This window comes from Agelaius tricolor, unplaced genomic scaffold (genome assembly GCF_023055355.1).
Source record: "Agelaius tricolor isolate 1412-34295 unplaced genomic scaffold, bAgeTri1.0.p SCAF_4, whole genome shotgun sequence".
Classification (NCBI taxonomy): domain Eukaryota; kingdom Metazoa; phylum Chordata; class Aves; order Passeriformes; family Icteridae; genus Agelaius; species Agelaius tricolor.
In genome coordinates this window covers 20,054,603-20,077,482 of record NW_027269264.1, presented here as the reverse complement: position 1 = coordinate 20,077,482, position 22,880 = coordinate 20,054,603, and the positions used below count along the sequence as shown (strand labels likewise).

The 22,880-nt window shown below is 39.2% G+C and overlaps 1 protein-coding gene across 8 annotated transcripts in view; it reads right to left on the bottom strand.

The window, feature by feature from the left end:
- The window catches only part of PTCH1 (patched 1), a 73,651-nt gene that overhangs the window by 5,259 nt on the left and 45,512 nt on the right, over positions 1–22,880 (bottom strand). For 6 of the 8 annotated variants that reach the window (XR_011678874.1, XR_011678871.1, XR_011678872.1 and 3 more), the window contains exons 13-22: positions 21,824–21,942; positions 19,468–19,867; positions 18,661–18,970; positions 13,309–13,451; positions 11,182–11,365; positions 9,417–9,697; positions 7,762–7,899; positions 5,702–5,844; positions 2,651–2,750; positions 1,013–1,267 (exon numbers count right to left, since the gene is read on the bottom strand). Coding sequence is in view for 1 of the 8 variants with exons in the window: in XM_071424810.1 (XP_071280911.1) it covers positions 1,013–1,267; positions 2,651–2,750; positions 5,702–5,844; positions 7,762–7,899; positions 9,417–9,697; positions 11,182–11,365; positions 13,309–13,451; positions 18,661–18,970; positions 19,468–19,867; positions 21,824–21,942 (2,073 nt within the window). In the remaining 7 variants the exon portion in view is untranslated. Of the gene's footprint in view, positions 1–1,012; positions 1,268–2,650; positions 2,751–2,907; positions 2,925–5,701; positions 5,845–7,761; positions 7,900–9,416; positions 9,698–11,181; positions 11,366–13,308; positions 13,452–18,660; positions 18,971–19,467; positions 19,868–21,823; positions 21,943–22,880 lie in introns of those variants that run through there. The other 2 variants (XR_011678878.1, XR_011678875.1) reach the window with 2 other exon arrangements.

Below are 22,880 nucleotides of genomic sequence, written 5' to 3'. Positions count from 1 at the left end.
AATACCACACTTGCTTGTGTTTTATGCTGGGAATAATTATAATAATGCTCTGACTCTACAAAGGGAATGTTGTGGAAGCTGATAATTGATTTTTCCATGGTTTTTGTCTGAAGTTTTTAAAACCTGGAGAGCACATCTTCAGAAAACACAGGATGACAGCTGAAAACATTATTGTAAGCTTCCTACATGCTGGTCCATCTTTTCAAAGGGATGGGTGACAAGCACTTGGTCTTAACTCAACAAGCAGAATTGCAGGCATTTGGAAAAGGCTATTCCACGCAGGGAACATACACAGGATGTTAGTAGGGTAGTTTGTATAGACTGTAGGAATCTGTTTTCTGATTTCCATAAAGAGCGTGAAGCACAGCAGCTACATCAGTCAATAAACCGTGACCAACTTCAAATGTGGCTGTGCTTGTACCTATTTCTAGGCCTCTGCTGAACAAAACCAGATCCGCATTGCAGCTCAGCATGCAACATCAGCAGGGGTAGGAGACAGAGCTTTTTCACTTTCCTTTGAAATCGCAATTATGCCAACTCAGTAGCAAGATGCAACAAGGCCCAAGACTTGGTACAGCACTCAAACTGCTTTCTTCTGGCTCTAATCTTTCTCTCCAAAATGTGCTGCCTCAGAGAGGTATATTATAGCAATCCACATGGAGCTGTGTGAAAGAGGTTGGGATCTTGTAATGTCTCCTTCTCTCTCTGAAAACAGTCATCAAACAGACTGAGAGCTCTCTCTTGTGGCTGGTGCCAATAGGATGTAATAGCAATTACTCATGCCAAACACCTGCTTTTGTACCACCACTTTACCTCCAGCTCAGTTCTAAAGGAGAGAATGAGGAAAACCTTCACTCCCTGCGAACAGGTTTTGGCACAAAGTCACAAAGCACAATCCGTCATAAAGAGTTTTCCATGAAAATAAATAGATCTTTTTAAAAAAACCCAAAAAACAAAACACACCAAAAAACTTCTTCTTGCCCTCCTGCTAATACATATGAAAGATACTTACAGTGGATCTTGCAAAGACAGGATTCTCAGTCGCTTCCACTATTACTTGATGGGCTGGTGCCCCAGGACCTTGGGTGGCCTCATACTGATGCAGCTCTTCACTGATTCCAGACACTGTGGTTTGAGAGCTGTACTCAGAATCAGAGGAATCTGAAGCATTATTTGTGTGGCCAGGTGGCAGTGCAAACCTCACAGTACCGGGGGGTGGCTCAGGAGATGGTGTGGGCAATCTGTCCTGTCCATTGGCTGGAGAAACCTGGTGACAGCAACACTTTCAGTTACATTCAGCTAGCTTTACCCTTTTAATCACTAGAGCTTGACACAAACAATGTTCTGCCAAATACACCCTGCTGTGCCACAACAAGCTTAGCAACAGTTTTCTGATGAACACAGATACTGAACTGAAAAAATTAATGGAAGTATAAAAGACGTGACCTCCATCCGCAGATACATATGTAAACAAGACTACACAGATATTCTTCTGAATATTGTTGTATCAGGAAGAGCATACATGTGTATATGTGCATGTACTTGCAAATATATAAACAAAAATAATATGTGGGCTCCCCTCCCCTTTCAGCAAGCATTAGCAGTGATTTCATAAAATCACCTCGGTGGGTCGGGACAGTGTTACTCCATGTCTGTTTGCAAAGAGAGATGGATACACACATCACAGCAACATATATGGTAATAACACACACATTCACATTATTTGAGTAATAGACAGGTCATACATACTGTTAGGAATGCGGAGAGTACACATTGTTGTCAAAACTGTTTTACTAATATTAAAAGAACCCAAACACTTGTGAAATATACCAGTGCTGAATACATACCTTGTGTTTTATTCTTGTGCACACACATAGATATATGAAACATAGCACACTGAATCTATTGACACATGATAAAGACAACCCCACATAACACAGTAATTGTATTAACTACAGGGTAGGTAATAAATGACCAACAACCAAATATAAAGATGGTGTCTGTGAATCCTGGAGACTGGACTTGGAGTTTGTACTGTAAAGTCATTAACATCTAAGTGAAGCCTTCCCCACAACAAAAGCCTAAGTGAAGCCTTCCCCACAAAAAAAATGCTACTTGAGGCAGGAGAATGCCAGAGGGAGAGGTGGCTGGGCAGTGGGGACCTTCTGGCAGACCAATCCTGGTTATCAAGGTGTGGTCTCTCGACCACCACTGTGTGTGTTGGTCCACACCGGCCTTCCTGGTGGTCTGCTCAGCTAAACACTTTGAGGAATGCAACAGTGCCACTGAGGTAGGAAAGTAGAAGCTATGTGTACAAAACAAACTATCTTTTGCAAAATATTGAGGGAAATCCTTATTTTACAAACTTGTTTGCATATCACATTATGCGAATAGTATAAATAACCCTATCAGGTTTGCTTATTGTGACCTCTAAAACAAGACTTATTAAAAAAAAAAAACAAACTTTAAAAAGGAGTAGTATCAACTATGTAACAAACATCACTTTTAATAAAAATTTATAAAGAAGCCTGAGAGCAAGAAACTTAATCAAAGAAAATTTTAAAAATATTTCCTAAAACCAGGCGGTGATTGAGGGGGACAGCAACACAGACATAGTAATATTTTTCTGTTCACTAGTAACTTTACTGACCTCAGGGTATGGTCCAAAGAATGAGAGAAGAACAGGAAGCAGCACCAATCCATTGAGAACTCCCAGAATGGTTAGGATTGCCAAAACAGCAAAGAAATACCTGAAGTACAGTTTAAATGGTTTGGGGGAGAGAATAGCCACTGTTAGAAACAAGGAATTACAAATTACTCCTACAGATCCTAAATTAGCTCTAATATATTACTAACATCAAAGGAAACAATTATATCACTTTCTATATAAAATATAGGGGTTTTTACCTTTTGAATTAGAGAAGCTACATTCCACAAAGTGTTAGTTGAAAAGGAAAGAAAAAAATTAAATTTGTTAATTTCCCAGAATTTGAAAACATGTAATGTTATTTATGAATGTGTTACACAAACACAAAAATATGGATTGTGCAGGGAAGGGCTGAATGGATTGAAAGCACAAATACAATGAAAAGGGGCCCCCATTAGTGAAAACCCAGCAGAAGCAAACAAATGAAGTGAAGGGTGTAGAATTTAAACAATTTAGTGTAGAAGGAAAAGAAGCCCTCTTCTCCCATCAGCTAATCCACTGTGAAATGCTTCTGCAACTTACAGCAGAATGTCTAATTAAATCTACAGTATATCAGGTAAGGGTTTTCCTTGCTGTTCATCAATCAAACTTAACGCCTAGAATTCTGTGAGTTCCAGTTTTACCAAATAGCTTGAATTGCAACTCTTTTACAACACAGGAACCCGCCTTCTGCAAAGAAAATGCCCATTCTATAGTAAGCTTCAGCATTGTACTGAGTAAGAGCGCTCCACAATGGCAGAGCTGCATTGCAGGCTAATCTTTTGTTGAACAATTTAGCATCTCTGAATACTCTTGTTTTGCGTCAGCCAATTCAAACATAAAGGCTGAAATACTATGGAAGAAGAGAAAAGTGCACAAGTAGTTGTCCTTTCCCACCACTGAGGGCTAAGGTCTGGGATCCTTCATGAATACCAAGGTAAACCTGTCAGTAAAAGGAAAGTCTTGCTAGTTGGTATTCGGCACAGCTGGGGCTCAGACTAAACTTAAGACTGCGTTGTAACTAATGATTTCAAGGACTCAGTCTTGGTAAATTCCTGAAGGAGAAGGCAAAGGAGAAGAACAGAGGGCAAGTTTGCTACTAATGGGTCTGCTGATTACATTGTCTAGCTGGCAACAAACTTTACTGCCTCCCTGTTTTCACATCTGATCAAATATATCAGACTCCTGTAAAACTATAAATATCCTGCTATTGTAAACATTTGGGAATTTCTGATCTGCATTAACAAAAATCAGCAAGCCAATCTACTCTACTAACATAAACCACCAGAACTTTAAACTGGGACACAGATCAACAACAGACATTAAAAACATTTGCATCTCATCCATCTAACGTTAGAATAAACAGGAGGATTATGGCTTTGACCAGTTGGTGTATACAGTGTCTGTTAATTTACTTAATCTTCCACATTGCTGGACTAATCTGTTGCTTTCCGGAAGTTTAGGATCTTCTTCGCCCACTCTAACAATGCTCAGGCTCCCCATAGTTTATTTTATTATATTTTTTAAACACAGCAAACTGAAGTGAGATTGTGCTATAAAAACAGAAACTGATGGCCAAAAAAAGTAAAATAACATAAGTTGAAAAGTTGAAAGGCTCATTTTATAAACTGAGAGCACATCCAATCCAAATTTGGTGCGAAAGGCTGCTACAATCTTCCATTTGCTATGACACAAAAATGTGTGCCAAAATCTCATCTGCTAAGTAGGAAAGTTGCACACCAAAAATATACCCCTGTAAATTTAGGTTAAATCTATCAGTAACTTGTATGTCAAAATGTTCTGACCCTTACAAAACCAGGTCCTAAAAGAAAAATTCTATTTCTTCAATACCAATTCAATAAAGTAAAAAAATAGTGATTTTGGGGGAAAAAATTATTTCAGGACATGGAATACCTGTATAGTAATAGTCTTCATGCAGGTTTAATGAGATCTAACTGCAACCCGCCTGCTTTCTGCAAATCTCTTTCATACATAAACAAAAAGCCTGATGAGATTTAGCAGTCATTCTCCCAGTTCCTGTCCCTGACATTTGTTGTTCTTGTTGTCAAAGGGATGTCAGTTAAGTCTAGTCATCTATCCAGCTTATGTCTACCTAAGTAGTTAAGCCATCTTTCAGAGCATTTTTATTTGGCCCAGTTCTACCTCAGTTCCATTTTAGGGCTTGGATTATTTTTTTGTGTGTGTGCTATAGTTTACCACAAAGAGCCTGTGTTACTTCTAAGATTAGCCATTTTGCAGAGCTCCACAGGTTGTTTGGAGTAGAAGAGGATCTGTTTCATTGCACTTCTCAAATTCCCCTCAAGAAAAGACTTGCTTTCCTCTATACTTGACAAACACACATTCTTAATTATATTCACAAGAAACAGCCTGCTTGTAGTTCTGAACAGAAGGGCCTTTAGGCTTTGCTGTACAAAATTTTAGTATGAAGTTCTACGTTCATATTTATGGTTCCCCAGCTCCCAAACAGCGCCTTCTCCCCCCACCCCCCACCCCCCCCCCCACATCCCCCACCTCTTTTCCTCATTATGTAAAACCTACATAAGGATAGAAGGGGAAGGCCCTGAGAGAGGCACTTGCAGCACAGTTGAATGTTTGTAGGTTCACATGTCGTTTGCATACAAATTCCTGTGCATACAAGAAGTCTGGAGGACCTCAAGGCTAAAGGTCAGCTGCAGCTAACACTGGACAATACAAGATGCTTTGAACTAATTCAAACCCAGAATCAGCAAAGTTTCTAAAGAGCAACATTTTTGTGCTCCTTCATGTTAAGTCTCAGATTTTCCTGGAACAGATTTTAATGTCAGTGATGGAAACACTACCATGTCTAGCAAGTAACAAGGAGTTAATAAAACAGAGGGAAGGCAGGACCATGACATAAGCACACTTGACACACCATGCACAGTAATAAAATGACAGATTCACTGAAGTGAATAAAAATTAAAAGCCCACTTATTTTTATTTTTGAAAGAAAGTCAAAACACAAAAATGCTTCACCTGACAATAAAATCAAACTCTGATCCTGCAAGCATTAACACCCCAAGCAGAGTAGACACGGCCCCATCCAGCACTGGTGCAAACATGTGTTCCAATGCAAGGACAGCCCTATGGTTCCTGTCTCCTATGGCAGTTAAAAACGCCTGTAAAACAAAAAAGTCCATTTCCTTAGGCAGATGTATACAACCTTCCAAACAACCTCTCTCCTAGCATACACAGGTTTCCATCAGTTAATTACTCTAAACCACAGTTCATCAAAGTTATCTCTGTAGCTGCCTAACCCTTGAGAGAAGGCTTGATCCTGCAGATATACAACAGCAGCTGCTGAAGTCACACAACCAGAGTAAGCACTGATAACAGAGTCAGCCCATAATAATTCTGGAAGCAATGCCTACTTGCAACAGTAGCCTTTTGTCTCTGGATTTGCCTATTTCCACCTGAAAAGAATCTATATCCTGGTGAAAGCACTTCAGGTGTGAAAATTGCAGGCTGCTCCTCTCATTCTTGTGGGTCTATGGCCTCTGTGACTTTTTTAACATTTTCATTTCACTCAAAAAAGTTTTTGAAACTTTTAGTACTTCAAAGCTAGCAGTTCTATACATAAAAAATTATCCTAGGAATAGTGCTAAACATAGTAGTGCCTGAGCAACAATATCACAAGTGAACTGTCTTCATCCCTACAACTCTGTATGAATAAGCTTTATTAAGAACATGCAAATACTAGTGTTATAAATTTGTCTACTTTGTATGACTTAATGGTTTAAGAAAACAAGAACCTGACTGATCTTCTTACTGTGATTTGTAAGGGCTCTCTTTAGCTAATTCCCTACTGGCTATTAAGATATGTGCTGAAGCAGCTATCTTCCTCACAGTCCTGGAATTTAAGTCCCTCTTCTCTGGAACTAGAAAAAAACAACGTCACATTCACAAGCAATAGCAGAAAACTGACCTACAACTGCATTGTGAATCACTCTTAAACTCAATAAAATTTGGCATTAAAAGCACTACCTTTTTTGTTTATACAACACTGATTTGACTGTTTATGTGTTCCAAAGTTTTTATCTCCAGTGTCAATGTGAGAAAACCACTATTTTCAGTTTGCTTGGCATTTTACGTTCAGGCACAAGTGACCTGTAAAGTCCTGTAAATTAAATTAGTTTCTTCCCAACTAGAAACAACTGTTTTGTCCTTTTTTTTATTCCATTTTTCCTGTTTTAAGTCTTCAATACTAAGAAGCTGTCATTTCTTTCTTCCTCATCTACACTAACACTTCCCAAATGATTCAAAGTCCTAGCAAATTCATTTGCCTCCAAAAGTCTATCTGTAGCAGCAGGGGAAAAAAAGATGTCATCACTTGAGGAATTCAATTGCTCCTCTTTAATCTTACCCTACTTCCACTTTGGTTTTTCTCAAAATGATTCTTTTCATTTAGGGTGATTTCATGTGCCCTAACTCTGTACATTATCTAAACCACTAGATAAACAGTAGAAAAATATTTTCTTACAGACTGCATGTTTGTGCCTGCTATTATTAGCCAATGGCTTCTGAAACGAAGGTGCAGATTTTACAAATGGAACACTAATTCAAACATGTTCACATTCAAAAAGTCCAGAAATACCAAATGGTACAATATCTGATTTTGAAAAACTCTTCTGAAGAATTGTTCTCTTTTGCGAGATAGAGAACAAGCAAGAGGCAACAGAAAGCTGTGTAATGCTGATGCAGCAACACTGGGGCATCAGACAAGGATCATGAGAGTCTGGAATGAAGCAAAGTGATTTAAGATCTCTGTTTTCTCTATATAATTGCATTAATCAGGCAAACAGGTATCATAGCTAATGTATTCTCTCTTGTCTCCTGGGAGACTGACTCAATGGCTAGGAACCACCTCATGAAGATCAACTCTTGTTCCATTGAGACAAACAGATAGGTACACAAAACTGTGACCATTTTCCTTCTGAGAATCATGTCACTGACGAGAAACTGTAAGGATTTGTGATCTGAACATTGCCACCATTTTATTTTAAGATGTTTTTGAAATGCTTCTTGATTTTACATACCAAAGCAACATGAACAGTGAATTCCACACCAATGCCAACAGAAGCAATCAGGATAACCACAGGCACTGCACTCAGCTTTATTCCAATTAGACCCATCATGCCAAACAGCTCCACAGTCATCAGAGCCAGCACCACCACCTAGATGATTTCAAACATCTGTTAGTATTTTCTTATACTCCAGACAATGAGGAGAAAGACATTTCAAAATAACCTGGTTACCATAGGACATATTCCTCAAAGCCATCCTATATTCCCAAAGACAAGCTGCTCTTGTTTCATTATTCTCAATGGCAACGAATGATGCACAGCCAGTCTAAATTACACCCTAAGAACCAGTTAACACATGAAGCACCAGCTTTGTATTGGTTACAATCCATCAGTAAGCTGAAAAACCATTTATTCCTCCTTATCATGGATACTCCCCAAAGGTGCATTTTTCTTTTTCACCCGTATTTCAGACTGTCCTTCCAGAAAAAGTATCTTTCAACTATCTGTATTTGAACTCTCTTTTGTAGAACTGCAAATATAAGCGAGGATGTCTAAAGCACAGAAGAAACTGAATGCCATAATCAGCTGATGTGTCTCAGGTTACAGAGGGACTCTCAGCTTTTAAGGTATTTGGGGGGGATTGACATGGACAAAGTGAACAGTTAAATATAAGAGGAAGCTTTTATTTTTCTTTCATCTACCTTGTAAAAAAAACTGAGGAAAAGGGAGGGAAGGAAATCTGGAGAATCAACTTTAAAAGTAGCTAAAGCCAAGCAGGAGAAAAAAAAAATAGACACACTTATAAAAGCAATGGTGGACTCTGAAAATAAACTCTTTTTCCAAAGGAGAAAAAGTATGCACTACAATAAATGATTTTATAAGCTAATGAATCAAGCATAATAACATAAATTGCTTGATAAGGTGCTATGAAAAATATTCTAGACTAAACATTTACCTTTTAACATACCTGTCATATAAATGTACATTAAAAAAACCTAGTAACTTTTTTATGCTTTTCTACTTCTGGCTTTTTATAAACCATATGATAGTTTATGGAATTTAAACATAGGGACATCATCATTCAATATAACTTGAATGTTTACTGAGAAGCTTTTGGTGCCTTGCAGAAAGCATGGAGGAGTATTCTCTGCAGTTTACAATTTTATGATCTTTCTCCTCGCTGAGTTACAGGCTTTCCACAGTCTGTACTGTACAACATAAGCATTTCAGTTTTTTCCAGAAATATTGCATTCAGAAATGGCTGGGAAAATTTACAGACAACCTAGTCATAAGCAACTGCCTTAAAAAATAATTATGTGTGACAAAAGAAGAGAAGGAATACAGAATTAGAAATTGTTTTAATAAAGTTCTTAATTTTCCTCTGTGTCTTTATTTCTTATATTAGTGTGCATTTGAGCAAGGGTAAAAGTTTATGTACCTTTCTAAGAAACCTTTAAACCTGCAAAAAAGGTGGCCAAAAGATTAAGGTTATTAAGGTTTGTACCTTCAGCATGAACCCTACCCCCTCAAGTTGAATAAATATATAATGAATGATGCAATATACATACTCCACCAGAGGCCCAGACATAAACAAAACCTTCCCGACTACAGCAAGAGCTATGCTGAAAGGAATTTGACTTCAACAAAGACCCTTATAATAAACTTACAATGATCCCAGCTGTCCAGGGGTTTAGGAGGAAGAGGGCACACACCAGAAACGTGCAAGCCAAAACCACACTAATGGATAAGAGGAGCCAGTGACGAAGTCCAATGTACTGCTCCCAGAAGAGAAATGGGTAACCATTAGGGTAGCTGGAGATCCCCAAGCTGGTGTAGTTGTTACAGATAGCTCTCACTTTCTCGATAGCCTCCACAAAGTCAGAAGTTTCACGCAATCCATTGAGGTAGAAAGGAAACTGAGCATATTCTATGGGCTCGGCTGCTGGAACTAGGAAAATGACAGCAGTGTTAAAATGCACTTTTGGGAAGAACATTATATACAGGTTAGCAAAATATTTTATTCTTCACAGCAAAATGCATAAAAGGTAGTGAATTTGAATTTACTTGTTCGGAATTAATTATAGTTTTAAAACTCTCCAATAAAGAGAAACCGGAAACAGTACATGAGATTACTCTATTTTATCATGCAGTGTAATGGGATGAACACAGCCTCCACCAAGTTCCCTAACAGTTACATATAATTTAACAGTAATCTTTCAATCCATGTATTTAATCCTAATCAGTGTTATAGTGCTTTTTACTGAATTCCTAGTCAAAAATCCCTAACTGCGACATAAGAGTGGACAATCACATAATTAAAAATTTTATCCAAATGTTCCTCTTTTATGCAGTTTCTTCAAAATTAAAGATCATTTCCCTAAGATTAACTGAGATCCACTGACACAAAACTAGACAAAAATTAGGCTTGAGCAGGTTGGTTGGTTTTTAAAGATTTCCATTGAATATTTGGAAATTCAGATGCAGAAATCCACATTCAGATGGAAATTAGTGGAGGAAAATTCCCCATAATATAGAAGTAATGGCTTACTGAGTTACTTCCATAACTTTTTATCCCTTAATAATTTGACAAACCAACAATCTCCATACTTCTTTTTGAATGTAATGCAAGGTCTACTCTATGACTAGAAAAGAAAAGGCTTTTTCAACAAGATTTTGGTTACTGCCACTGTGTGTTCCAACCCTGCAGCTTCATTCAGTTGACTTGCTTAACATGATTTGCCCTATTATAATCTCAACTATAAATTTTCATTAAGACAAAACTTGGCTGACTGCCACAAAGCTCTAGGGTTTGGATACACTGAAGCGTGGTTATCCAACCACATTTCCAAGTGCACCAGTTGTCCCCTGTATGCCCTCTCTCCCTCCCTACTGGTGTCCAACTAGCAATCCTCAATTGAAAGCTGAATCAAAGCCAGCTTTTGGTATTGGTGCCAGAAAATAGTGAATGGTGTGAAGTGGGACCTCTCCCCTAGTCCCTCTAGCTCTTGTATGATATCAGTGCATTAGCTGAGCGTATGTTACCTTGGTAAAAATTTCTTAGATATTAGGAATTGAGAACAGCCATGATGGAATTTCAGTAATGAAATTTCAGAATAACTGAGGCAGGAATTTCATGAAATGCCCAGGTTCCTCACACAGACAGAACTAACAGGTAACACTTTAAAAAGCAATGCTTACTATAAACTTTTAGAGCTTTAAACTGTTCTATAACCCATTATTCAAGATGATAAAACCCTGCAATGGTGTCAGAGTCTCAGCGGTGCTTGGATCTCCTATAACTACAGTGTAACACAATGTCTTCTCCTGCTAATGCTTCCGAGCCCTGTGCAGTATCAAGGGTTCCTGGTGCTAGAAGGAAGGAGTGGGGGCACTCATGTAAACTGTAGGAAGTTAAGATGAAACACTACTTACTCCTCAGCCGTGTTTCTGGCATGTAGTCTGCTTTGTCATGGACCCACTCTGGGCGGTGCGGGCGGATGTTGGCCTGTGAGGCAGCGTAGGCCACAGGGTCATTGCTAACCCAGGCTGTCAGGTAGATGTAGAAAGCATTTGGGTTAATGATTCCATCCGCATCCACCAGACGCTGTTTAGTCAACTGCAAAATGGGGAAAAAATTAGAAGCCTTTCAGAGTAAGTTTTGGTTTCAGCAGTCTTGCCATAATGCTTTCAACAAATGGCCTGGAGATGCAACACATGTATAGGAGGGTAAAAGTAAGAGAAGATGAATCTTCACTTGAAGGGACTTATCAGTAAACTATTGTTGGACAACAAAAACAAAATCTAAGAAAATGCAGTGACAGTGGTTATTTATAAATTAGTGCTCATATAATATTTACAATAACCAGTAAATCAACAGATGGTTCCAGAATACACTGAACCAATTAAATCCAAATTCTGAACAACTGCAGCCAAGAATGAAAAACAACCAAGTTGGAGAAACATATTTAAAGACAGGGAAAGAAAACCTGGCAAGAGTCCCTATACATGTCTGTGTGCAGTTAACCTCTGTTGTTAACACTGAAGGAAATGCCACCCAGTAAATGGAGGAGAGCTATAAAAATAAAACAACATCTGTATAAATTTTGCTAACACTTGCCTCCTATGACCTATGTATTCAGAAAATGCCCAGTGTCAAAAAAGCAGACGACTGCCCCGTGTTATTTGGGTCACTGTGGGCAAAGCATCTGTGGAGTAAACAGCAGTGGTATACTTCCAGAGTTCTGTTAGCCAAATCCTGCACAGCTAGAGCTCTTGCAGAGGACTCCATGGGTGAAAAGTATTACTGGGGATTTTTGTTTTGTTTATTTAAAATTCTGGCTGAGCTCCAGTTCCAGGTCTTTTTAATGAAATGAAAAACAACAGTGACAGCAGTTAAAAAAAAAAAAAAAGTTGGATTCCAAGGATCTGGATTCAATTAGTCCACAGGATATGCAACAACTGTATGTCTTCAAGCTGTCTCTGGAACTGCACAGTACAGTGCTCAACCCCTGTGGGTGCACCACACTTTTCTCCCTCCCAGGCACAGGAAATTATATCAGCAGCTGCAGTCCAATTGCATTTGTTCCACAGCGTACCTGGTACACTCTGCTAAACAAAATCTCACTGAAGGTTTTCTCTTCTACTCCCTTTCTTTGCCTAATTCATTGCTGAAGCTTCATTCAGACCTGACAGCATGTTGCATGTTGCTATACAGCACTGTGTTTCACACACTACAGTAACTTTGAACAATGTACTCTGTAAATCTGTCACCTTTAATGCCAGGAAGAAAAAAGAAAGACAGTAAGCAGAACTGCCAAGAAGCTCATTAAAAACACTTTTTTTCTGCCTGAAAGCACAGTGAGTTGATGATGACTCTCAGAGAAGAGAGGGTATGTTATTGAAGAATTTCTTCTTCAGCATTTGAAATCTAATTTTAGTATAAGGAGTCATTCCTAATGTATTTCCACTTACAAATGGCTACAGCAAATGCAGTCATATGTTGTGGTAACCTCAGGTATATTTTATTTAGTCAGCTTTAACAACTGCCATTGGTAGTTCTACAGCACTTTAGATGTATTTAGTGATGCTGGAACAAGAATATGATACTGCATGTAATCATTTCAGTCTCCTTCTTCTATAATTCATCAATACATTTTTAAAAATGTTCTTCTTTGAACAAATCAGTAGGAACAAAACAAATAATTGCAAGTGTCCGACATAGGACTAAACTCCATACACCTATGGATGCAGAGAGGTATTTTCACAACAATTTCCATGGAAACTGAGCATGTCTGGCACAGGGGCACAAAATGCACACCAGTAACAATCTAGGACTGGTATTTGCCATGTGGATTTGAACACTTTACAACATAGGCCATACTGCATCTGAGGAGTGGCTTCAGCAACATCAGCAAGGCCATAAAAGAAAGGCACAATTCAGACATTCAGCTCCTTGACATTGAAAAAAAAATACTACAACCTCTGTAGACTTTGCACCTCCCCCCACTCCTGAAGACTTGTGTATTGTTGTGTAAACCAGCATGAACTCTGACACACTACCTGGCTGATGTCAATGGGCTTTGCATGGTTGCCTGTTTGTACCAAGAGTTTGTAAGCCAAAACAGCATCGTCAGAACCATTTTTATAGCTGTTGTAAGTGATCTTCCCAGTTTCCCAGTCACTGTCAAATGCATCCTGAAGTCCTGAGGAGTTAAGAGAGACAAGGGGAAGACAGAATAAGTAGGTGAATAATCACTATTATAAAAAAGTTTCAAAAGGAGAAAGAATAAAGATACTTTTTCATAACTGAATCAGGATGAAAAGTATTGACCTGGTGCCTCCTAAATTTGGGGCTCCACACTGTCAGTGTGTGGGAAGTGTCAGTTGCATGTCCAATATTTTGCCCAAAGAAAGGCAGGGGAAGCAAGAAAATGCAAGGGAGAAGCCCCAAGAGTCTCCAGGTTGTGCAGACCAGCAAAGTTAAGCTAGCAAGCTGAAAATGCCTTGTGAACTGGCAAAAATGGCTTCCCCTCAAGGGAAATTGAATATCTTCTCCAAGCCTTCCACTTGGAGAAGTGTATGGGAAAACGTTAATCTTGTCTAGAGCAGAGAAGGGCCGAGCCCAGCCCTCATCCAGCTTCACCATCTTACAACCAGAGGAGGCATAAGTCTGTTACCTAGAAGGGAAACCTTCTCCTTACTCGCCTCTGCCTCACCAAAACCGTGGCTGAGTGCATGGAACCACAGAGGAGGACACACACTGCTCTCATTACTGTTTTGAGCTACTGCAGAGCACTGGGGCAATAGCTTCTACGCTATAACCAGAAATTCCACTACAAGCAGGGAGAAAAACACACTCAGACTTTCAACTTCAAACAGCAACTCAGCTGCTCCTCAAGCACAGCATGAGTGAACACGATTTTGTCAATTTGTTCCATCTGTTCAACTTGTGCAGCTAATACAAGTCATGGGATCTGCTGCCAGCACATGTAAAGATCACAGCCAACACCTATTCACTCTCAACTGTTATTTTCCTCCTTGCCACCCTTCAAGGGGGAGGGAATACCTCACAGCAGAAATTTGGATCAGATTTAGTACAGGAAGCCACATCCCAGTACAAGGAAGCTCTGTGCAAGCAGATGACAAACTGCATGTCCAGGGAAGGGAAGAAAAAGGCCGGGGGAGTGACGGTGGAGGAAATCATTGACCCACCTCACAGCTGGGCTGAGGAGCTTTATTGAAAACCATCGCTGCAGGCTGGATAGGTTAGCTACAGCTGTACTGAGATAAGAGCACTGGAAGAGAAAATGCACCCAGCTGACACTGTCTCCAGGGCACAGTACCCATTCCCATTGACAAACTCATCCTCTCTTCCTTAGAAAACTGCCTCCCATGCTGTCTCACTAAACCATGTCAAATCATGTGAAGCCAACAGGCTGAGAACCAAATGATGAAAGAAGCCTGCCAGATCTCTGCATGCAGTCCTCTAGCACTGTTCCAGGAGGATGACAATTTGCCATCAGGTTTTCTGACATCACCAAAGGACTTTGAGGTTCCCTTTCAAAAAAGCACTGTTTGCTGGCACTGCAGAGAGGGGAAGCATTGGTAAGAGTATGCAAAAATACCAATCCATCCCTTCTGTCCCATGTCCAGCTCCATATCAGTTTCTCAAAAAGTGGCCAGGTGAGAGTATTTGGGCTATCATATCAGTGACAAGAAACACAATGACTTTGGAAAGTGAAAAGGATGCAGTCAAAAAAGCACATAGAAAAGAAGGAGATGACCCAAGAACAGTGTAACTTCCATTAGAAGTGTCTCCCTTCCACAGAAGGGGCACACAAACAGCTATGGTGAACAGCATCTCAGGGCAGAGCTTTCACATAAACATCCCACCCCTGTCAGGGGGTTCCACAGACACAATAATAAATCCTTTGGCATGTGATATATACCAGTTTGCAGTTGCAAAAAAGGGCATGTACTTGGAAACATTACTGCAGTGGGTGAAAACTCTCTTACATCTTCACCACATCCCCCTGCTCCCCTGTTCTCACAAGTTTGGTCATCCTTCAAACCCTGCTCCCTTTTACACTTTTACTCTTCAGCTAGCTTAAACACTATGTTTCAGATCATTTTATAACTCACCTTGCTGAAACTAAAAGTCTACAGAAAAAATATTAAGAAACCATTGGCAATTGTACTTAAATTCTGAAGAATTTCAAACTTGCAAGAAGTAAAATTTGCCATTACACTTTGAAATTTGTAGTAGACTTTTGCTGCTTTCAAAGCAAACATGTTCATAGCAATTATTTTAGTAGATATTTAATCTATCATAAATGGGATAAACTATACATTTCTGGGCAGAAAGATGAAATCTTGCTCACATCTTTCTGCAGAAAAGTTATAGAAATTAAAGGAATTTTTGAAATTTTATATGAGGGATTTTTTCACATAAGCAGTCACTTTTGCTTAGTGCTTCAGAAGAAAGTGACAATATAGAAAATTATGTGAGAGTGGGGGTGAGGAAGGAGTTCCTACTGGCTCATGTGAGCAGCTGCCACCTTGAAACACCAGATAAGATTTCCCTTTGCAAAAACAAGCCTAATTAGAAGCCATCAGGGAATCCAAGCTACCTCATTTACATTTGGTCACTAACAAAAGCAATATTAACGTTTACAGCTTAAATGAATGATTAGTGTGAACTTTTCTTCTATTGCATTTTCAGTAACAGAAAATACGGTAACATAAACAATACCAGAAAGCAAAATAAGAGGGATCTCTGAAAAGAGAAGTGCATGAGGCAGAAGGCACAGTCCACTGCTATTAGATGAGGAAGAATGCACAGCTAAACCAAGGGTGCCTTTTTGGTAAAAAATGGTTGTTCACATGTTGTTGCATCCTTCATTCTGCTGGACAAATGTGTGTGTGTCAGAAGGCCATCTTGAGCCATTAACCTCTGGCACTGGATTCACAGTCAAGTCAGCAGGAATTAGCCATGCAGGTCAAAGCTGTTCCTGCTTCAATTATCCAGCCCTTCCAAAACATAAAACTATGCCACTAGAACTGCTCTACCTCACAGAATCCAGCCTAAACCTATACCTTGTTTGTAAATTCTCTCATCATCTTCCCTTCCCTTGACTCTTTTGGCATCAGCCACAGCTGGTAACAATCAGGTGTTATTCTGCCTATTAGTCTGCACCTTTCAATAATTCCCCAACTATGACAAACATGGCAGCTACAACAGTCTAGCTCCCCCCGTAACATCAATTCCCTATACCATTTGAAAATATAATCTCTTTCTATTGATACATCTCAACATCCTCCTTTACAGCCCTGTGAATGAAGTATCACACTCTGTGCCTGCAACTTTACAAAGCAGCAGGGTTGCATTAATTGTGACCTCCTCAGAAAAGGTAGGGAGGAGAGGTAAGGATACAGACCTAAATGCCAATTAATAATCATAACAATTAATTCTAAAGCTGTGTGTCATCAAAAGACTGGCATGTCACATGGACCACAGCAAGTCACTACAGCTCCCTGGAGTCACCCTGACTATTCTACTGTAACATTTTAGCTCCATGCAGCCTGTCAGTATGCCCCAGGTACCAGGAATACACACAGCTCCTCTAGTGGAAGAAAAGCAGAGGACAAATAAGGATAGGCTGGCTAATGTGGACTGGAGGAGAAAAGTAACTATGTGCTAAGTACAGAGTAGGAACACCGCTATGAGAAGAGCATGTCTGCAAAGAACACACACAAGCACAGACATACAATGTGAGGGGACATGCAGGCCCTTGGCCACACAAACAATCTTTAGTGCAAGAGGGACACAAAGGATTGCAAAGAGGACAGGGAGGCACCCAAAGTGAAAGAGGTTTGGGAAAGTATGTGGTGCGCCTGACAGGGGCACTGGGAACGGGAGTACTCCTGGGAGTAGCACCAAGTGGGCCAGCCTCCAGCATTTCACTTCGAGCAGCCTGCAAGGGAGCAGATCCAAGGGCACCTCCTCCTGACTTTATCGTTGGCAGACTGTGCTGAGGTTGAGCACTAATAAAGCTTCCTGAACACAATCTCAGATTTCTATCTCCCTCATGGGGGAGGGGGAAAAAGAGAAAATCGGGACACCAGATACACTTTTTCCTACTGTTTTGGAACAGCAGCAAAAATAACCACAAAAGAAACAAAGTAAACAGCAGAGGTTTAAGAGAATTTGGAAAAGCATGTAGAAGGACTGCTTAGAATTCTAGCAAGTATAGTAAGGTTCCAATCCAGCAAACATCTAGCTACGTTGAATTTTCTTCCCGCCAGTAATGCCATCCTTTACAGCTCAATATGCTTATGCGAGCAAAATATTTTAAATAAAGCTTCCAGTAAGTAGACTGCAATGAATGGATCCAATGTATTTAAAAACCATTAAAAACCCCCAAAGCTAATAGCTGAAATACTGCTTTACATTATTTAGGAATGCATTAACACATGGGAAACCTCATTTTGTGTAGATTTGTCACTAACGTGTGTCTGCTTTCCTAATATTGTTCAACATATTTTCAGAAGGAATAAAATACATCAGATACTGACAGTTACTTATATGTTCTCTAAGAATCACAGGCTGCAGTGGTCATCTGTACACAATTAAGTTTAAAATTTACAGAAATTTACAGTCTCACCAGGTCAGCACAATTTTTCTTTTTTTTTTTTGCAAACACTTCCTAGAAATTCTCCCAATAAAAAGATATAGATAGGACCAAAGCAATCCTGAGCAGGGTGTGTTGGCTGTTAAAGTATCTTCAATATTCAATTACTTGGTTTCAATATAATTATCATCATAGTACCTGAAAGGCCATGCCTTCTCTTGTTTTTCCCCACCCTGTTACACTTCAGCACAGAAAAGCAGCACCACAGAAAGGGTGAGTGTAGTTGATTAGAAACCTGGACTATGCAGTAAGTTCCTAGCCCAATAAAACACATAAGCCACACTGAGTTTTCTTCATGCCAGCAGTCCCAGTTGAAGCCAACAAGATCACTCAAGAGCTGAAAGTTAAGTCTCTGTCAGAATACATCACTGGATAGGGATTTTTCATTCACTGATCTGAAAACACTCACCAAATATTTATTTACCCAAGACACAGGGCCATATTTGGCCATAATGCATAATGCCTCATCAACTGCTTAGACATGACTGGCATGGATATAATCCCTTAAAGCTTCATAACTGTCTTACTAGGGAGTAAACTTAAACACAAAGAAAATAAGTGACAAAGAGTGTGCCCACACATGCGTTCAAAGCAGCACCTAGGCATTCTCCCTACTGCTCAGAGCCTTTAACTGTGTGACTGAATTACAGCAATACCACTATGAACAACTGCTCTTTCTGAGCAAAACAAACTAGGAAAAGTTTCTGTAACACTCTCTTACCTTGCAGCCAGTCTCGAAAGTAGTGCAACCACATTTTGGGGAGCTGCCTATCCTCTTCCAACAAAACATATGCCACGTTGCTGAAACTTCTGTGAAGTTCATAAAGTAACTGCTGGACATTTGGATAGTCTGCTTTCTGTGTCACAATATACATGTTGTAGAATGAAAAGTACTTGAACTGTGCAGCAATAAAGTCATATTCCCGTGTTTCCCGTGGTACAATGTCTGTGAGATCTAGTCCATCTCTTACCCGGGTAGTTCCATAAAGGCTGAGCCCAAGTAAACCCAGAAAAAGAAAAATAACCATAATCTGCAACAGAGAACAGAGATGTATTTGGTTTTAGGCTTCTAAAGGAGCTAATAATTCATAATGTCATATTACAAAGCCAAATTCAAAATTAACATCCATCAGTACTTTCAAGCTTTTATTTTTCTGGTGTTTTTTTCATGCATATACATACTACAAGATTAAAGTCATTTGTTCTTCCTTGAAGGGGCTCTGCATCATGGATGAGAAATTTCTATTGTAGTAAAGTTTAAAAGTGACATTAATTTCACTGTTCACAAGCTTATGTTTCTCAAAGTCACCAGCACCTTCACTCGTAACATATATTTTAAGTATGTGTCCATAGCACTTGCAAGATAAAACTTATAAAATAAGAAACCAGCTGTAAATTATTAAAAACTGTTATTTCACAAGAGCTGTATTTATTCCTTATATTTAAAACCATTGCTAGGATATTTTTTTAAAACCGGGCAAGGCAGAAATCTAATTTTGAAAACCAGGTAAATAGCTCCCCCGATTACCTTAGCTTTTGGTTTTAGGAGGAATGGAGCATAATGCTTTTCTGCAAAAGATGAGAGTGTCCACTTTGTACAGGGTTGCTCAAGGCAATGTATACTGGAGTCTGAGAATTGGGAAAGCAAATCCCTCGTCGAGCTTGTGCTTTCTGGGCTCTGGCAGCTCAGGTTATCTTGTGTCACTGTCACTGGCTGCACAGATATTTCTGAGCGGGGCTCTGCTGTGGTGTAGTACACCTGCGTGTGAGGATCATATTCTGTGCGCAGCTGCACTGTGGACTGCATTGTAATCTGGGTTTCATGTGCAAAACTGTGGCTGCTGTACGGGGGTGGAGGACTGTAGCAGGTATTGTCATTTTCTGCATACGCTTGAGGCTCAACCTGAATCACTCTAGTGACACACGGGCTGTAAGAGAAGAAAAAGCCATCTGATCGCATTGAGACAGATCCTTATTTTAATCGGGCTAGATAGGATAACATGCTTTCATCTGAGATTTTTTTCTACTTCTACTGGACAGTTTACACTAATTATGTGTACCACTTAGATATTAATTGCATTCTGTGCATTTAGGAAACATCTCTCAGATATGGTTCATAGTGTAAGCTCCTGAGAATACGTGCTAATTTCTTGTCCTTCAGGAAGAAGGAAACAGCATCTGTCTGAAGACATTGACATGTACACACATCACTCCATTAATTACACATGCTCATCAGGTAGTTGTACAGTCTGAATGCACAGTAAGTGTGTGAGTCTGCATCTCTGTATCCACACTGAGAATTAAGATACTTAGATGAAGAGGGAAATGCATGACATAGCTAGTTCTTGTGTTTAGAAGAAATGAAGTAACTGTTAAATGATATTTGAGCCTTCTGGATAAGATCTCAGACTTTTGGGAGGCAGGTTGAAATGATTTGCCATATACTGACTGAATATTTTATAAATCAGGAAAACGTTAAAGTATTAATGAAAAGATTAATTTCTAGGAAGGATGGGCCATATGAAGAGACAAAACCACAGAACTGAAGCACTCCCTTTATTTTAGTCTATGCAAAACTCTAGCAGTTACCTAGTTTATATTAAAAAATAAAATTATCAGAGACAAGCCTATTCCTGTACATGAGAAATGATGAATGGACGATACTAAACAGTATCAGATATTTTTCATCAAGTGCACAAATTCTACAAAAACGAGAGGAATTCAGAATGTTGCTTACCTAATCAAAGCAAGCTCTCACTAACTGCATTTCTTCACATGCAAAGGGGCTGAATTCTGATCCACATTTGGTGCTGAATTCTGATCCACATTTATTCCCACATTTAGATGAGGGAATGAATGGAGTGTCCTGAATTCTTGAGAATCAGGGCTCCAATACCCTAACACATTGAGCTGTTCTCTGGAACTATGACTGAATAAGAAATAGCTTGGGATCCACTCCCTGTTTTAAGCATTCCCTCAGACACAAATTTAGTAAAGTGTTTTCTTCCTTTGACATTAAATATTAAACTATTGGCTCCTGGATGCATGTAAAAGGCTAAAATGTCCCAATGAAGATTCTCCACATCTTGGTTATGGCAGTATGAGTACATGTGTAGAAGTGTAGCTCATCCTCTTCACTGCAGTCAAAAGCAAAAACTAAGGTAGAAATGATGTTTGGTTTCCAAGCAGTGGCTCCACTGACGACAGTAGACTCCTAACCCCCATTATAGGCTCAGAGTTGGCTGTGTATCAGGTGAGAGTATGTTTGTACATGCTTTAGAATGGCAGTATTACCATTCTGTATTACTACTGCAGCCACAAAGGACACTTTATCAAGCATTATCCTGTAATGGTAGTGATTATTCCTTATAGTGCTATGAAAAACTCACCTAAGGGGAATTTCACAGTTTATTTATTTAAGTTTAAAGGCATAAATGCATAAAACTTAACATATCATGATTTACTGTAAGTCAGGCTTCTCAGTATCCCGAGTTATGTACACCTTTCCAAGATTAGCCAGTACTGGCATTGGACACCTTGCAGTAAGTCAAAACCTTCTAAAAATACTTCAAGATATTCCTAAATAGAGGGTCTTTCATCTGCTTTCAGAAAGTTGTTCTCCAACAGTCAAAATGAACATATGTAGAAATGAAGGGAAAAGTGTGGGGGAAAGGGTATATGGGGGAAGAGAGGGAGACAGATGTATTTCAGCTTTTCCCTTCAGGAAGGTAAAAAACAAGGTAGCAAATGTAAGCCAGTCACTAGCAATGAAATGGTAACAATAACATGCTGACCCCACTTTAGTGAAGAACTCCCACTCTTGACAAGGAATGGATGCACTGATTGGTGACCACAGAGAGGACAAAGATACTGCTAACTCTCACCTTGTAAAACAGCAAAATATGTCCAGTCTCCTGTCCTCCCGACGGTAAAGGTCCATGCTCAGGATAGCAGGAAAAATCAGCAGAACCATAGCAAAATTGAACACCACCACAACTGCTGCCTAGGGACAATCACAGGATAAGTAATGCTGCTAAACTTCATTTAGGGCATCAGCTTTACAACACATAAAAATCCCTTTTAATTCTCATTCTCATTTACCATTGCACTCCATCTGATGCTTTTGCCTGAGCAAACTGAGAGATTATATTTTCCCATTTCATTATGGTAGGACTATTGTGATGAATTAATTTAATACTCAACCTCATATTATTATAACACATCTGTGCCTGGATATGTCATGATTATTTTTAAAGAGGAAAAACAGCCTGTTGACTCAGTAATCATATTTTTACATAAAATTCTGACATCTTTAGAGTCCCAAAGCAAAATAAAATGGAAAATAAACTGAAACTAGAACTGAAGGTCTTACATTTATGGGATCTGAAGCAATTTAAGTATCACAATAATATTAAAGCACGTTATTAAATCAGAGAATTAGATCTCAGTAAATTTTAAAAAACTATCACGTTAGTGAAATACTGTGCACTTGATAGTCTTACTTAAGAGTTTAGCCAAGGAAGAGCAATATTTTGAGTTTATCAGGGAATATTTTTTAAGTAGAATCAAAATTAAATCAACAACACACAGCAAATATATGTATTAATATGTCTGTCTTTAACAGAGCTTGATTTATGAGCCAGTCTACCAAAATGAGTCTTAAATTGGAACAAAAATACTTGATTTAATTTGTAAAGCAAGTATCACATAATGAAAAAAAACAACCTCCCCGCCCACCTCCTTTCAAACCATACTCCAAACCCTTTCCCACACAGAGATTCCCAGAGAATTTCCATAAACATATGTGGTGCAGCATCTATCATTATTATTGATAGCATTTATTTGTAATGCAGAATTGTTAGGAGCCCTACCCATCACAAAGGGAAAGCTGGGCACTGGGAACTGGAAGAGAGTTTTAAGAGTAGGAGAAACACTGGGGAA